This window comes from Cyclopterus lumpus, chromosome 3 (genome assembly GCF_009769545.1).
Source record: "Cyclopterus lumpus isolate fCycLum1 chromosome 3, fCycLum1.pri, whole genome shotgun sequence".
Classification (NCBI taxonomy): domain Eukaryota; kingdom Metazoa; phylum Chordata; class Actinopteri; order Perciformes; family Cyclopteridae; genus Cyclopterus; species Cyclopterus lumpus.
Window position 1 is genome coordinate 12,481,328 of NC_046968.1, and position 18,806 is coordinate 12,500,133.

The following is an 18,806-nucleotide window of genomic DNA, read 5'->3' on the forward strand; positions in this document are numbered from 1 at the left end:
TGATGATGATTATTTCCTTAAAAGCACCTTAATAAACTACCCAAACAAGTCTCAGCTCTCTGCAAGTCGATTTTCATACCACAGTCAATGTCCATGTTCTTTGAAAACATTTATGGCAAAAATAAATGTGGTTGTCGGAGCTAAAACATGAACGAGAACGGTGCTCTCAGTAGAGAGCAGATCTCGGCCAGGTGGGGCTGTAACACGTTTTACAACAAACTTCTCTTCAAACCAAAAAACAAGTTGCGATAAATGCAGGCGTTGGGCTCAAAGACGTCACATTCATGCAACCTTGCCAACAATAAACTAAAGCCACCAAGTCTGCCCGTGTTGCAGTGGCTGAGTGGAGGTGAGGTACAGCAGTGTGTCTGCTTATAGCTGATAGCCAAACACACAATCCAAAACACTATAAGAGAGCCAACTGTTTCCCCCCTCACTGTGTCTCTGGGTACAGAGTAATGGCTGGGAGGCGGCGATGCACTCAGTTGTGTGATCACTAGCGGCCCCGATCAGCCAGGGGCCAGTTAGGAGTAGTGAGTGGGGATTCTGCAGGCGGTCCATGGCGGCCAATCGCCGCCGCCAACACAAGAGGTCCTTGACCATACAGCCATAACTGGACACCCTAAACATTTAAAGTTTGCTGCAGCACAATGCAACATTAGCCATGGACAGACACAGAGGTGCACACTCACCTACGCACACGCAAACAAGTGATCGCATGATTTTCCTGAAAGAATACAAAATACATACAATACATAGTTATTTGATACCACAAGACAACTATTACCACCTGCACGCATGAGTGGCACCTGGGAAGTGACACATGCTGCCTAGTCTGACCACCACCATATTGTGACAGATTGTATAGCACTCTGAGCCTAACAGGGGACTTAATTGGGTTTTCACATCACTGATTCTCAACTGTTGTCTCACGAACCATGAACGTCTGGACCAGACACAAACGACACACATGCCTCCACTGGCTGCTCCCTCTAAAGTAGGACAGGCTTGTCGCAGCGTCGTGCAGCAGCACCCTGCTTTTCTCCAGCCAAGAGTTTCAGCAGATAGTCTCCGCTGACCTCAGCTGTTTTTGGCATACCCTAGCATCTCTTTACAAAATCTGGCAAAAGAAAAATACTGCATTTCCCTCAGGAAGCCAAACATCAGTTTCAGGGAGGTTAATCCTGACTGTTGGCATAGCCCTTCAGATAGTTTCTAACCTCCAACGACAGGAAGCAGCAGATGTTGTGGAGCCGGGATGCCACTTCTCATAAACTACTAAATGCACAGAAAAGCTTTTTTCATACCTCGAGTCTTGACCCTCAAAACAAGTTAATCTCAGACCTACAGAGTTGAAATGGTCCAATTATAGAACATGCAATAATGATCTTTGCACTTCTTTTGTCGCAGCCTGAAGAGATTCTGCTCTGCAGTCCAGCACGTTGGATCACCCCGTCGGTCCTCCCAGATGAACTTATGCAGTGACATCCTAATCAAAATAAATCAGATTTTCCTCTGGATTTCTGCGTGAAAGACGTTATTGAAGGGCAATTATCCCTCAACAATTGAGACCCATCAATCTTACAGGGCCCTGATACACCAACCAACCTCACAATTAGGGCAAACAAACACCAATTGATTATGTCTTGTCAAAAGCTTTGCATACACAGCAAAGACCACTGCTGACATGCATGTTCTGCACCCGCTCAAAGAAAATACAACCAGAAACACGGCAAACAAATATGTCCAGGATTTCATCATTCAAAAAGGTCAGTGGTCCATTTTGAACTTTGCAGAGAGACAAACAAAAGATAACAGCAAGACATATTCTGACTTCTTATTTGCTCAGAATACACCATGAGAATAAGCCTGAGAACATGGCCTTGCTTTTCTGTGGACAGATGTTGTCAGTCTTGGGTCTGATTTGTGAAAGGCCATGAGGAAGAGAAGAAAAACATGCAGAAAATGCAATGAATTGGGAAAATCATAGAATCTTGAGGCTGAATAACCAATTAGATAGTTTTTTCTCACACATTCAACTAAAGTGATTGCTGATTTGGGTCCACCAGAACAGACACATCACAAACATTACAGGCAACAGTCATCTAATAGCAAGGCTCTAGGTAAGATTTGAGTCCAGTGTATATCCCTGCAGGGATGGGTGGAGGTTTATTTCAGTAAATAAAGGGTTCCCATGTCAAACTGCAAGCATTTACTAAGACAACCAAAATGAAAGCTTCATTTGAGCTATTTTTGTTATGGTAATACATCTGCAGTATAGATGTGAGCTGGTGGATGTCTGTGATTTCCCTTGTGACTACAATGTACATAATGACATTATAAATCCTGCCAGGCAAATAAATGTAAGAACACCGCTGCATAAAGTGCTTAACATGCCTGCTCAACAGATATTTAACCTCTAGAAGATACCTTGCCTCAAGCCAAACAGGTTAGTGACTTACACAGCGAGGTTACACATCCGCCCCCTTACAGGAAATCACAAATTATCTTAATACCCCCTGCCACTGACGATTAACGGCCCGAGGCAGTGTAATGAAAAGAAACACGGAATGGAAATGAAATGTGTCTGCAAAGACTGAACGACACATTTCTGCATCAAAATGAATAGTGCTGCTGAGGGTTAAAACAAACTCTAAAACAGGAAGAGAGATGCTGCTGAGAAATGACTGAATAATAAACTTACGGTGGTTTAATTGGCTACTCAGTCTACCTGCTGTGATAATTCAGTACTCCAGCAAAGCAATTTAGTGACAGAGGAACTATATGGCAACTGCACCATGAGTTCATTAGGATCAGCGCGCTATCTGAAACGGCCGAGGACTCACGGGACTCGGGCATGACAGCCTCCTCTCAGGCATAATTCAACTCATCTGACTACTTTGGCACTTAATAATGGAACCAATTCCCATATTTTCTTTAATGAGCGAAGATCAAAATGACAAATGCGCTTGATCTTTCCTCTTTTCAGAAGCATGCTTCATCCTATGAAGTCTTTTATTTGGTTATCAATGTTTTATAATCAATCAGGGTCATAAAATGAATGGATATGATTGTCGTTATCCAATAAAGACACGGTAGCACATACTGTATATCATTCCTGCAGACATTGAGTCAAGATAAATCTACAGAGATCGTGCACTTGCAAACTACCGCCAGACCAGGCTGGATACGCACTGCATACTAAGAGGTCTGCATCTAGGGGAAAGACAAATGCGGTTGCCATTCTCCACTTCCTACTCAATTAATATGAGACTGAACACTTTCAGTGTTTTGTAATTTACGTTATCTGGCTGTTCTCACATTGGGATATGTTACAAAGTGAGAGGGCAAACTTGGAGACCTCGGTTTAGACCTGATGATTCGAGCAATTGAAAGACAATTATCGTCAAACGACTACAGACTGTTACTCAAGTTAATGGTATGATACTGATTAGAGAAGTAACCAGAGTGCTAGAGTCTGTAGCAAGCGGCTCTGTGAGACAATGGTGACACCTCTCCGTGGGGTTAAACGTCTCCACTGTTTTCTTTCAGTTGTAAATAACACACAGACAACAGTCAGTACATATGGTACAGCGTGTCCTACCATGGCTACCAGCAGTTGCAACAGTTACATGCTTCTCAGTTCTTCGAAGTTGCCTGCGGTCTGAATGAATCCTGCATGTGAAAACATCCTCGTCTCTCATTATCAGCACAGTGACATCATAAGCTGGCTCACACCCACCTTGAGACGCAGGCGGATGGTGTTGCAGTCCCTCAGTGGGTTCAGTTTCAGCGTCTCTCCCAGGTTGTTGCAGCTCGTACTCTGCTGCTGCAGCTCGCAGCACACACACACTCCATCGCTGTCAAACTTGAGCTGGGGGGGAGGAGGGGAGAACACACATCCACACTCATGCATGCACGCCACGTACACAAAAACATACATACACACAGACACACACACACGCAGACATACCCACACAAAAGCACACGCACAGACACATGCACTGATCAGACCTGAGCTTGGAGTGTCGTGGTGATCATGCTGGGATTACTCCTGACATGAACACACAGACAACAAGATCAACTAAACACACACAAGATACTGAATATGATAATCTGATTGAGAAAGGCGGCGGCATGCAGCTGATCAGAAGTGCACAACAAAAGAAGAGAGGCTGTGAGATATGTGGAGCTTCCCAGGGAGGGACGGAGGTAGAGCGTACCTCTGCTATGTGTCCCAGATTACGAGAAAGCAGGACATGAACCCAACAAGTATGGGTTAATTACATCGGGGAGAGGAGATGAGGAACGTTAGCATTTCAGACATGACTCAGGGAGGGACTCTGGGGAGCCACGTGAATCAGTGAGGTTGGTCTACTCGGCTGGTCCCACTTCCGCAAGCAGACAAGCTGCTTCTAACGTGTAAGTGGTTGGGGTTAGTGGGTTGGGTGCTGGATGAATCACAAGGGGCTTCTTCAGTCAACAGACGAGACCCTGGCGTGACAAATGTATCTTTACAAAATCCATTTAATTATGAAAATGTGAAGACTGCATGTGTTCTGTGTCCAACTACTTCTGATCACCAGCTGCTAGGAGGGAAAGCTCAATACACGTATTTTGACATTATGTTTTACATGTGTTAACACAGATGTTGGAGAAGCCAGGGTGTAGAGACCACGTATCAAACTGGTCAAAACCGCTTGTGAACAATATTATTAAAGGGTGATTTCATCAATTGTACACTGGTGAGTTCTGCTCAGCTTATGAAAAAAGGTGTATGATGTATTTTGGGGCTCGGGAGAAGCCCATCTGAGAAAACAACCCCAGTGATGTCATCAGGGGTTATCTTCACTTTGACTCAGAGACTAAACAAGTGTAACAGAAAGCCCGCTTTTCAAATTGGGGTTACGGAGTGAGGAATGCAGGGGCATTTACAAGGATTCAGAGGACAAAAAGACGCCATTGATGGCAATTGGGAAGGATCAGGTGTTTTTTGAGAATATAGTAACTAACAAATACGGACTCAATCACTGGAGATGTGACAGGATGGATTGAACCTCAAAAAACGTGCCGGCATCGCCCACCATTACTCACAGATTAAAATGTTGTCCAGGAGTACAAAGTGGGGAAGTTGCGAAAGGTTCAATCTTATGTAAATGCCGTCAACCACGTGAAGCTAGGGGTCAGGTTAAGCTCGAAAGAAAAGCTGAAAAAGTGTTTATAGGGGTTCCAAACAGCCACTCTTGAAGGATGGGCTGAAAAGCTGTAAGCCCACCGGACAAGCTCTTCTTTTGGAGTATTCTGGCCCCTTTAATGTATCTGTATGAGTTAGAGTCAGGACATCTCGGTGTCGACTACTTTGATTCTGACCACGTCTCTCTTGAGTCTCTTTGAGGAGTTGCTGCATTACTCTTTCAAAGTTAATTATCTGTATTTGAGCTATTTTAGATTCTGGCAAAGATGGATGTGATAATCACCGGCCATTAGTCACTAACAGACAAATAGTTCAGTTCACTTTTGATGTTGACTCAGATTCGCAGCCTGCTCAGAGCAGATGTGATGCCTGTCAGCCTTCCATGTGCCAACATTCATGAATTTAAATGTTGACTCACATGAACACACAATGAACACACGCCTATTACGCAACAACATCAACATACAAGTATTGCACCAATCTTTTGCATTTATCTACAGGCTAATGGCAAAGTCACCTACATGTGTGTGTAATGAAGATATACATTTGGCTGCTGAGAAAAACCATGGCAGTGGCATTGTACTGTTTTAGCTTTTCCAGGTTGTCATTGTAAATAAGAACTGGTTATGGACTTATCTGGTTAAATGAAGGTAAAATTAATAAATTAAAATTATAACTGCTGTTTTTTGTTTGTTGTTTTGGGCTGTATGTCACAGGCGTTCAACATACAGCAAATATTCATGTATGAACAGAATTACTGGAGGAGAATTCCAGTGTTTCAGGAATATAAGAAACATGTTGATGGAGCACTCTGAGCATCAGTGATGTCCAAAAATCTTCTTTTCCCTTTTCTTTATTTTATTAAATTTCGTCAAATCTGCACTATGGAAAGCTATATTGGAGATACTGATAACACTTGAAAAAGTATGCTGACCTGATTCCATCTATCATTGTGTGATGATGGTGTGAAGAAGGGGTTTGATTTTGTATGATTTCATCAATCAGGTTCTGACATTTGATGAAAAATAAACGGTATATATATATATAAAAATGATGTAGTTAAAGTCCAGTGGGTCTCACCAGCTGACACTCCTCCAGAGAGTTGACCAGCTGAGCGTTCTGGCAGGACAGGATGGAGCCCGCCAGGTTGAGCATCACACACACAGCTGACAGCAGCATGAAGAATGTGATCTGTGACAGAGAAAGATAGAGGAAAAAAAGACAACATAATGTCAAACATTTTACTGCTTACAGACACTGATTCAACACTTATATCTTCCCAATATTTAGTTTGAAAGCAGCTGTAATACCAGAGGTACTGTGCCAATCACTTGTCACTCAGTGATTTCATCAGGTCAGCGAAGTGGAAATTAGCACTGATGTCAAGAGAAATCAAAAACCTGTTTGTCCTCAGACCTCGAGAGTCTGACTGTGAGAGAAATCATATTCACAGAGAAGCTTTTCACCAAATCACATAACCAACAACTTATAGTGAGATTAAAATTCTTGTCCCACAGCGAGCTATTTTTATCTTTATCGACACTTGAACAGTGTTGCAGCTAATGTCTTGCCGTCAGTGTGAAACACAGACACACATTAACAAAGCTTATATTTCTCTATGCTGGCATACAGCTGGCAGTGGAGGTCCAATGTACTTTCACACCAAAGGTGTTTACCCCCTTTACCTCAGGGTAGAGCGTTATTTTCATTTCCAGGCTAACAGCCCCGTGGATATCAATCCTGTTAGAATAAATATGGCCACCGTTTCTGATACTTCAAATTACAGGTCAAGCACAACGGAAAAAGTTTTAAAATTGACAAATGACAGTCTGTCTATGAAATTGGAAACCAGGCACCAGTGCTTTCTGAACATTTTCATGAGCTCATAATTGATTAATTTAATTAAAAATCGCAATAGCCTATTTTCAAAGCTTGTGTTGGTGGAGGACATAAAGGGCAGTAGCAGGAGGAGTTTGACGGCTATAAAGGTTATTGACAACACACAGACACAGATGGATAGGAGGAGAGAGGGACCAGGGGCGGAGAAGGGAAGGAACTGGAGGTGGCATTTAATAAACAGATGGAGCGATAAGTTTAAGTGCTTTTCACCAATGCAGAAAATTGAAAGATTGAGAGGCTGATGGGCGAGAATGAGGAGCCCCTCTTTGGATGGAAAATCAGAAAAAGAGTTACAGTAAATTAAAACAAAAGGAACAGTGCAATCGTTAAGAGACAGTGAGAGAGAAGAAGAAGAGGAGCAGACAGACAGAACAAGACTCTGTAGCCCCAATGGTTCACTGGTGATGATGATATGTAGATGTGATTAGTTAGCACTTCATTTGAATTTGATATCAGCTTGTCTGGTTCTCTGGTTGATCAGCTGCACGAGAATGTAATCAAGTCTCTGGGAAGCAAAATTGAAGGCATGACCCACCAACACCCCCACCCACCCACCCTATTCTGTATGTGATTGGTTAGTGTAAGATGAATATATATGATGGATATTTATATGTATGTATATATATATATATATATATATATATATATATATATATATATATATATATATATATATATATATATATATATGACAATGACTTTCACAAAGAGGATATTTAATGCACACACCAGTGACAGTAAAAGCTCTCCCTGACACACAGGCCATTAGTTGTATTTGAATGAAACCTCTCTGGGTTTGCATTGTTGCCAGCTGAGCCAGTCGGATCAAATGCACCTCAAACAATAACCAACTGAGGAGAAGACAATCCCTCTTTATCAAAGCTCTAGTGACTGGGGGTGCACTGCCTACTATCACACCGCTTGTTTTGTTTCAGAATTCTCATGGAAATATGTTTTAGCTCTTCCAATCACTCATTATTTAAATTTGCAGCTACAATAAAAAAAAACACACAACCACAAGATAACAAAGTGATGCCACCACTAGCCCTGATACACACACACACATACACACACACACACACAAACACACACACACACACATACGCACACACTGGCTGAATTGTGTTTTTATGAAACAATGGTGAAAAAGTCCGACAAGAAATCCTTTTGATATCCAAACCCTCCTCTGGTGACCCAGGTGTCACCTGTGTGTCCCCTGTGGCGTCTCTCTGCTGAGCTGATTGTCACGCCTGGCCCCACACCAATGCCTTCTCATTACCATGTAGGATCACACAGCACCATTTAGCAACTAGTCATTAATTACTGCTGCGCTGCCCTCTGCATGTCAAAGAGGTAAACACACACACACGCATAGCTACCCACGCGCCACTCGGACGCTGTAACAGCCGAGGCAGATTTACGCTTTGTGTCATCTCACATCGTTTAGCGCTCACTGCGGAGGACAATACAGCACAATATAATCACCATTCATCTCCATGACACACTCATAGATTATGATATAAGACCCAAGGTTCAGGTGTATCACTGTAATTCTCCATAACTGTCAGTGAGGTGAAAATAATTTGGCTTTAGCTCTGCCTCTTCCTATCCTTCATCCAGCTGCGGTAGATTTTTACGACATTTCCGATGGACCATACTTTTAGTTGAGAGTTGTGCACTGGAGAGTGGTATTTATTTTAGGGGGGGAGTTTTTTTTTTTTTTGGGCTCCCTCTCCTCTTGGTTGATTCGTGGACTAATTGGTAATTTTGTCCGTCGTCGACTAAGATCTCTTTAGTGACTTAGTTGTTCTTTATGCTTTTTTTCATGCGGAATTACATATTTCCAAGAAATCAATGAGTAAGTCTCTAAAATTGACTGCTAGTCAGTTATAATAATGCATGATAACAATGCAGGATTTAAAATAATTGGAAAATGTTATTAAGAAGGAATTGGATTCAACACATGATGGGTTTTGGCAACACTAAATGTAAACCGAAACTTTCTTTATTTACAAGAAAACTCTCCAGGGCAACGGTCCTACATGTTGGAAATAGGCCTATTCGCTCCCTGGCGGAGAGTTAAATAAGATAATTCATATCACGGTATAAATACAAGGCCAGCAGGTGAACTGATGTGTTTACATGTGGTCAATTGTAAACAAACAACTGATAACATTTCAATTAGTGAGGGGGATTTTGTTTTCTTCTCTGTTTCCAGTCTTTCTGTTGAACTAAGTTAACAGCCCGCGGGATGTAGCCTCATATCTACATGATGGATAGACACAGAGTGGTATCAATCATCTAATCCAACTGCCATCCAAAAAGTTGTCCGTATGTAGAATTTCAATGGATTTGGGAAATCTCTGTAAATCAATGTCAATTCAACAATTAACACAAACTGTAAACATTCATTAGTCTTTCTGTTGTAACGCTCTCCTCGTCCATCACTGCCTCAACCACAAAACCAAGCTCATTGATCATCCCCTCAAATCAGAAATAAGATAAGCATCTCAGTGGGGAAACTAGACTGATGGAGCAGCAAACAATAATACCCCTTCATTGTTTCATTATAAACCAACTATTATAAGAACAGAGGAAATGTGGGGGCTCATATATCATCAGCTGACAATTTCAGCAGTATTTTAAGCAGCAATGTATGAATATTTCATTATTGGAGTATAATGCCCTAAAGCTTAAACATCTGTATATGCACACAACTGCCATGTACAATAGGTTATAACAATAAAGCCAAAAAGAGTTGGATGCTGTTCAGATTTTAATGTTCTGGGAGACAAACTTCTGACATCGGCTTTGTTGTTTGATGCTTTTTGTCCTCATTGATGACCTAAATTGTTTTAAATGATGAATGATTAAGCCAAAGGTCATTTTTCATCATGTAGACAATAAAGTTCCTAAATAATGTAATTGAAGAAAGGTTCAACTCTAGATTGGAAGGAATAGTTGATTAGTCTATCAATACAACATTGATTCATTTCAAAAGTCACGTTTGAAGAAAAAATGCCAAATGTTCTCTGGATTGAGAAATTGGAATTGAGGATTTGTTGTTTTCTGTTATTGTAAACAAATGTTAATAGATTTGTGTGTTCTTCTTCTGAAAAACAAGACCAAGATATTAGTCTGCTTGATAGTTTCAGAAATGTTATCCCTCTGGAGTCCAGGTTCACTTTGTTAAACTTACTATGCATGGGTTTCTGTCTTTGTTACGACACATGCAGTGTGTATAAGGTTGCACAGAAACCCCACATGTAAGGGGAAATGACACAGGTGTATATACAAATATACAATGCTGGAGTGGTCATTACTCCAAATATGACTATAGTTACATTCAAGATTACAAATATTATTTTTGTTTAGACAAACACAGCAAACAAATGTAAGCAATACAACTGAAATACAGTCTATTAACATGTTTAAACATATGACATTATTCCAACTGTTTTTTGTGCCTCTTTCATTGAAAGTCTACTGTATGCGTTCAAATCACGGAAATATTAATAATAACAAATAATTAGCAACAAATTATTTTGAAATAATTAACCATCTACATACACAAATGAGATTCATGTCCTGATTTCTCTTAATGAAACACGATCAGTGGGTTACCTATGAAAAGACAATGAACTGCAGATGAATCAATAATTTAAAATCACGTTATTTGCAGCCCCATTTAAATGCACTCCTTAAGACCAGAGCTATTGGTTTCTGTTCTGCCAGATGTGGTGTCAATCAGGTGCAGACGGATGTTGCTAAATAACGTCCCTGAAGAAACAAAATCTGCGCAAAACACAGCAGGAGAGAATGCTAACGTGGTATGACAATGAGATAAGAGCTCCTGCTGTAGAGTCCTCAAGTAGTAAACAATGGCCGCACTGTGGCATACCACAACATTCAAACCAGCCTATTTAAAAAGACATAAAGATGTAGAGCTGGGGTTTAACCCTGTGAAAGTGCCGCAGGGCAAAGTAATTAAAGATTGGGCAGTTGTGATTAGAAGGGAATTATATAAAAGAAGAATTTGAAACACTGTTGTCATCTTTTGACTGCAGGACACATTAGTATTTAGTCTGCAGCAGCATTGCGACACAACGCTGTGTATTTTAAATCATCCCTGAGCCATGAGAGTTGGAGGCAATGTTTTTTTTGTTTTTTTCCCTGCTCAACAGATCACAAAACCCTCAGATTCAGTTTCCCTCTGACACTGTGTATGCATCCCCAGGCCCTGCAGAGCTCAGAAACATCTGGGAAAAAACAACTATACAAGGAGAATAAGAGATCATTACTGAATATTGATCGACAGGAAACTGTCAAGTGTTAGCCTGAGGAACTTCCAGATCTTAAAGTAATTTAAAATATGCTAAAATACACCCCTACATTGGGGTTAAGCCACAATCAGCAAAGAAAACAATGTATTCTCCTGGTGTCCCCTCAACTGACTTTGTAAACACACTGGAGACAGCAAGCAGCAGCTGGTTCTCATTGGTTCCCACTGTTAACTGAAATACCTTTCTACCTTCCTGCTCCCTCCTCCCACTGAGGGCCGTGGTGAATATCCTCATATGCATGTGTGTGTGTATGTCTGCGTGCGTGTGTGTGTGTGTGTGTGTGTGTCTGTGTGTGTGTGTTTAGGCCACATCACCAGGATTAGTTGTGATAGGAGTTGAGTGACCTTGAGTTCAGTGCTGGTCCAAATAAACAGTGGAGGTGTTGATACTAACCCTCAGCAGCAGAACCCAGGGGACGTCACACTAAACCAGACGTAACGACTTCCACAGACCCCTAATCCTGCCGGGGAATAGCTTCATCACGGGAGCCCACACATCACTTTAAACCAACACTCATGTGAGAATATGTGCTTAGCGATACCTGGACACACATACTTTTGCGGAAACTCTAACTCGACAAAAAATACTGATGGGAATCAAAAGTCCAGTGTCCAGTGAGCTGGAATGCAAATTTACCAAAAATACAAACACGGTTGAACACAGCAGCATACATATTTGACTTTTCTCAGTCTTCTAAGGCGTCGTTTTTACTGCACAGCGGAAGGATCGCATGGAGATTAAATTCACTCCTTGCACCATGTCTCCATAAATTGATGTATTTCCTGTTTAACAGGACACTGGGTTTATGGAGTGCACGGTAGTGGACTCCTGCACGCCAGCAATAGGAAGTGATGTTTCGAATGAGACACATACCCCATAAGATTTTATCACCATTAAAACAAGCGTTGTTCTCGGTGGTCAAGAAAGAACATCAGATGGGTTTTATGTTTCTATAGTTGTTGACTGTAAGAGTTTAAAAAAATAACACTTTGCCTCTCGACTCCTTGGCTTTGATGTGCAGTCATGTTGACAGCATGTCAGACTGCATCTCCACAGGGTGTGATGGATTAGTTCCTGTGGTTACAGACATCATGTGGACGTTGCACTCCAATACTTTTTATTGGCAGAAGAGCCGTGAAAACCTACATCAAGCCAGCTGAAGCTGAACTACATCTCTCATGTTGGAGTACTATTGTAATCTAACCTTTTGCCTTTTTTAATAATGTGAATTCACCAAGTGCAGCCCTCTTGAGGAGTGTTTAGATAATGGGTAACTAGGCGGTCAGGTACTATAAGGGAAGTAGGGTTGCTCTGTGGAAGGAGTGCATCTGTGCCAATGCTCACACTTATTGATTAAAACAGACCGTGAAAGACAGCATCTACCCGAGGGTCAGTGGCTGATTAACCTCCACTTCTCAACATTTTAATCAACCACTGACCTCTAAAGAGCTAAAACAAGGAGGCTCTGTCTTCTGTGCTCCCCTCAAGGCTCTTGGTGGTGGTGGTGGTGAGGGGGGTGGGGGGGCTGTAATGAGACAGGCCTATAATGAACCTGGTCCCAGCAGACTCTCACACCACACAGAAGTACAGCAGGAACTTTGTAAAAGATGCTGCTTGCTTGAGGCAGTTCATTGAAAATCAAAGATGGCGTCTCCGTAAGATATTAATAGGATGTAAAACGCTGTCAAATATTATACATTACACCCAAGACATTACAGGCTGTGATGTGTGATCGCTAACAAACTGTCAGATCTTCATTAACAAATGTATTCAATTTATATGGTGAGGTTCCTCTGATAAACTTTAAGAGAATATGGCAATTTTTGATGGATTGACACTTCCTAAACAGAGTAGGCCTCCAAGTACACAACAACACACTTCTAAACATCCTATGCTGTGAAACAATACAACATGTTGTTGAAAGCATTTTAAAAAGTTTAAAGTTTAAAAAACGTAAAGAGCTTTTCTTAAAATAATTAAATGACTGTCCGAGTGCTTTCCAATCTATATTATTATAATTATTATTAGCTATATAGCAGCATGTTGATCAACTACTCTGGTCTAGACTGAAATATCTCAACAACTATTGAATGGACTATTGAAACAGTAATGCTCCCCATACGATGTCGTCTGCTTGGTGATCCCCTGATTTTTCCTCTTTTATTTGAAGCTGGAAGTGGTCATAATGACTGCAGGAGAGCAACATGACCTGAGATGTGACTGTTTGCTCAAACCCCTCTAATGATGTTGCTGCCTGGATCATGCCGCTCTCGCTCCTATGAGCCATCAGATAAGGGAGTCTAATTCATATTCTAATTAATATGGAGCCACACATCCTGCTTCACGGGGCCTTCGGGGAGGACATCATTCATCCGGCATTATCTTGAGTCGGAAGGTTCCGGTTCGCCCAGCCAACCGCTTGCTTTCAAACTCTGCCCAGATTTCTCTCACAATCTGCTCGTCCCTTTGTCTCATCCCTTACCTGTCACTTCCCGTCATGTTATACAATATGAGAGCATGTGGAAAATAGAAATAAAGACCTAAAAGATGGTTACAATGTGTGTGCGCTTTTATATGCTGAGAGAAGCAATGTGGCATGAATGCAAAGTAGAGGAATTAAGAGAAAAAAAGAACAGCAGGATTTTAAAATATTGCCTCAATGGACACCTTTTTTTTTCTTTTTTTTTTACAGTGTGGAGCAAATCACATCTCATTTAGTTTCCTTTTATTCATGTTAAATTATGTTCTTTCAATGCCATTGCTTGAAACAGCATGTATTTGATGCACAGTCAAATAACCACAAAACAACAGCAAAGAGCTTGCTTGTTAAAAAGAAAAGATAACATAAAAACTGTCTGGAGGTCAAATTACAACCAAAAGAAATAAAGTGTATTTTCTTTTGCCATTTGGAATGATCATTTACACACATCCATATAGTCTGGTTTAGAAAAATAAAGTGTTCACATGGGATTGGTTCAAAGTTGCACAATGTAGTGCCCCCCCACCCCTCTGACACCTTCACACACACTCTAATCTACAGTAATTTAAATGGTCTTTTTCCGAGGACATGTGATGCCAAAAGCACTTTAACACTGTCATCATTCTCGGTGCCTGTCCACCAGGACTCTAACTAACATTCATATCCATTCATACACCGCAGGAACAGCCTGCAGGAGCAATTTAGGGTTAAGTGTCTTGGCCAAGGACACATTGACATAGACTGGCGGTGCCGGGGAACAAACTGAGGATTCTCTGATTGAAGGACGACCCTCCTCTACCACTGAGCCACAGTCTTATATATGTCCCCAGCAAGTTAAGAAAACATGAATAAAACAGCAAAATAAGAAATGCTAATTTTAGGAAGAAATACAAAAAAAAACTGTGAACTCCACGGTTAAGGTTTGGGTTAAAATAGCATAGGGGACCTTTGTTGTCATGGTTACAATTAGATTGGTTCAGGACAGTTGGACACAAACAGCAAATTTTCCAAATAAAGGTTGCAACTGCAGCAACTATACTGTAATTACTGATACAAAAGGAAAGGAACACACAGTAAGTGGGAGTCACAAAGAAGCCTCTTTAATCAGCACTTTCTTCGTTCTTTCAGCTGTTAAGAGTGAATTGGTAGAGCAAAGAAGCTCTGCTCTTCCTTTCATCCGAATGCCTTCTTGGCAGATACACAGTGTGAGTGAGAGGAGAGGAGGTGATCTGAGGAGCAATGGGGACGCAGAGTGGCAGTGCTAATGCAAACTGACCAGAGGTGACAGGCAAACTGTGACCAGAGCAAAGAGAAAACACTCCTGGAGCGCACACACACACACACACACACACACACACACACACACACACACACACACACACACACACACACACACACACACACACACACACACACACACACACACACACACACACACACACACACACACACACTCTCCTTGCACTCTTTCTTTCAGCTTGCTTGGTGTATAAAGAAATAGTACACAAACTCTTAATTCAAGCTGGCAGCGAGGTTGCTTTAGAGAGGCTTCACCCCGAGTCCTCCACTCTTCAACAGGAGGACTCGGGGTGAAGCCTCCATGTTGGCAGACACGATCATCTCTGCCTAAGTGGACCTGAGCAAGACATTTCAGTCCTGTGCACCAGGTTTCACACAGCTAATGTGTATGATTACGTATATAACATTTACTGCTGAACCTGCATTATGATTGGATGGGAAGTACTCCATAAGGGGAGAGTGGTTGTCCCGTAACCACAAGGTATCCGGTTCGATCCCCGCTCTCCCCATAGTTGCATGTCGAAGTGTCCTTGAGCAAGACACTGAACCCCCAGTTGCTCCCCACTGCTCAATAATTGCTGCGGATGGGTCAAATGCAGAGAAGAATTTCCCCATAATCAATAAAGGATTTATTATTATTATATTTAAAGAATAATACTGGGTTGCACGGTGGTGTAGTGGCTAGCACTGTCGCCTCACAACAAGAGGGCCGCGGGTTCAATTCCCGGTCGGAGCGGTCCTTCTGTGTGGAGTTTGCATGTTCTCCCCGTGGCAGCGTGGGTTCTCTCCGGGCTCTCCGGCTTCCTCCCACAGTCCAAAGACATGCTGCAGGTTAATTGATCTCTAAATGTCCCATAGGTGTGAATGTGAGAGTGAATGGTTGTATGTCCCTACATGTGCCCTCGATGGACTGGCGGCCTGTCCAGGGTGTCCCCTGCCTTCGCCCTATGTCAGCTGGGATAGGCTCCAGCGCCCCCGCGACCCTAATGAGGATAAGCGGTATTGAAAATGGATGGATGGATGGATGGAAGAATAATACTTGTACCTGCCTGTCTGATCTTTAATTAATGTCTACACTTAATTAACCAATTTCATAGAAATTGTGCTTGCCAAACAGCTATCACTGCAACAAAGAAACAGCCAAATGTATTATTTGTCTGCAGACCACATGGGATTGCATCCAAATTTAGATTTTGTGACAACTAAATGTGCCTCTAACTTCTCACTGTGTGCTGTCCCTAGAAACACAGTTGAATCAGAGTTGGATTTAGATGAACCTGAACCCATTCAGATAAACATCCACACACTGAGCCAAAACAAACTTTAAGATTTAACAAAGGATGCTGGGAAGATGCAAAAGCAGGTTGCTTAGCAATGGGAAAATATTTTTTCTTGGCAGAGGACCAAAGAAGATTTCTTCAAATAAACCCAAAGCTACTCTCTCTGCCTCTTTGTCCACCGTGCCTACAGCCCCATCACAGCAGTGCCCCTATCTCATGGCATGCATCTTTTTGGTTTATTTTTCCTAATCCATTTCAAATGTGGAAAGGCCCAAAACACCAATTACACAGTTCTGTGTGAGCTTGCTGGTGAAACTTTAGTGAAATAGCAGCTTTATGTGGAGGAATGTGAGTGTGAGGTTTTTACTACAGTAACTAATTGATGCACTGATGCTGGATACATGCACTCTTTCAGTTGTCTTGTTTGTTTGAAATTAAAACATCTGAGTTTATTTCATGTGAAAAAATACTGAAAATGAGGGCTCGTTAGCATGACAATAAACAAACTACAGGGTGAAACTCTTCTGTATATTATATCAAGAGTTGTGCAGCTTGTCACTGGGTGCGTCTCTATGTCCCACATTCACTGTTTCTGCAGATGACTTTTCAAAAAGATGAGGATGATCAAAATCACTAATCAAACATGACAAACAGGTAGTTGTTGCAGTATGATCGTGTATAAGTTATACTATAGAATGTATCAAGCTGAACAAATCTGCCATTCCAGCAATTGATACAAAAACACATTAATATCATTTAACATTGAACTAAAAACTATAATGTACAGAGTACATAAAAAAAAAAAAAATTACATACATACATTATTCAAGTCTCTGGAGGGCTTTTTAGCTTCTTTTAGCTCATTGATTTGGTTTTGTGGCCTGCACTTTTCATTAAGTCTCAAAGTGAAACATCTTGCAAGCAAAAGACCATCATTATTTTTCTCAGACCCAAACAGAGCTAAACAGATTATTAGACTTACAGTCAAGTACACCTGACTCCTATTGTTGGTGTGTTTCTGCTGGCTGTGTAAGTGGGTTGTCAAGTTGCTGGTGGTTATTTATTAGTCAACTTGATTGGATTGTTTCATTTCCAAAAATGCTGACTCCAATATTGTATATATGTTTCATTTGTTAGTCTTCTCTTGTCACACCTGTCCAAAATGTGAAACACAGTTTGATTACATGGTTAACCTTTGTGATATAGCTAATTTAAAGTGGATGACAAATGCCAAATATGCATCATGTTTTCCACATTCTTTTCCACTATTTAAGGATTGACTGCACGGCACTTCATCAATTACATCATTGCAATTTGCCCTTTTTTGGGATGGAAATCTGGCAAAGGATAGTTCCTTGCTCACTCTTATGTTTACATATCAATTCTGTTGAACTGTGCACCTCAAATGAAAGAAACAAGCTTCTATCTACAGGTGTGCTGGGATACGAATGAGCATTCCCCATTCCTGAGTACTAACAAATAAATTTAATAATATGGCCCCACAAGCTAGCTTTCATTTCAGGGCTTCTCCTCCCCGTAGTCCCCTGCCAGCTCTGTAAAATAACTCGAAAGAACAGAAAATCTAACCATAAAATCACAAAATCCTACAGAGAACATGTGAATAGGAGTTAATCCCCTCCAAAAGCTATTTTGAGTGCTTTCTGTCTGTTTGAAGTCATGCAACATTTCCTGCAGATTTTTTCTTTGAAGACTGCCTCTCCACCACCTTCCTCACAGCCCTCCTCAGCTCACACATTTGCAAACTTATGCACTTTAGTTTCTATCTGTCTGTCTGTCTGTCTGTCTGTTTGACACACACACTTCCTGTCTCTGTTTCCCTTTGGCGGCTCCTGACAGGTGGTCCTACGGGGCCCATCTCTGTTGGCAGTAGGCTATATCTCCCACAAAAGCCTCTCCATGTGGGTCAAGTCAGAGATTAACAGGCCTCTAAGGAAGAGGGAGACCGAAGAAGCACACACACAAATGCAAAGCAGTGGCAGAGCTGGTGTGTGCATCTGGACATGTGTGTTTGAGTGCTGGCTTTATGTTTCTGGCTGTATTGTATGTCTGCATGTGTTTGTGGGTCTTCAAGTGCACTTACAGTTCTAATAAAAAGCAAGAGCCTGGCGCAACAACAGTCTCTTAACCGCTCAATTATACAAGATGGCAGACGGTAGTAGCTTGAATTAACCGAGCTGTATTGATGCTCCACAGTACAAACTGGTGAATAGAATCCGAAAATATGTTGCTGGATTGTTGCCAATCACTTAATGAATCATCGTCATTTAATAAGCAGAAAAATGTAAGACGAA

At 41.5% G+C, this 18,806-nt stretch overlaps 1 protein-coding gene across 1 annotated transcript in view; it reads right to left on the reverse strand.

Moving 5' to 3' along the window:
* Positions 1 to 18,806, reverse strand: part of fam189a1 (family with sequence similarity 189 member A1) — a 75,452-nt gene that overhangs the window by 10,822 nt on the left and 45,824 nt on the right. The window contains 2 exon segments of the mRNA XM_034529031.1: positions 3,743 to 3,907; positions 6,275 to 6,385. Of these exon segments, the coding sequence (XP_034384922.1) occupies positions 3,743 to 3,907; positions 6,275 to 6,385 (276 nt within the window).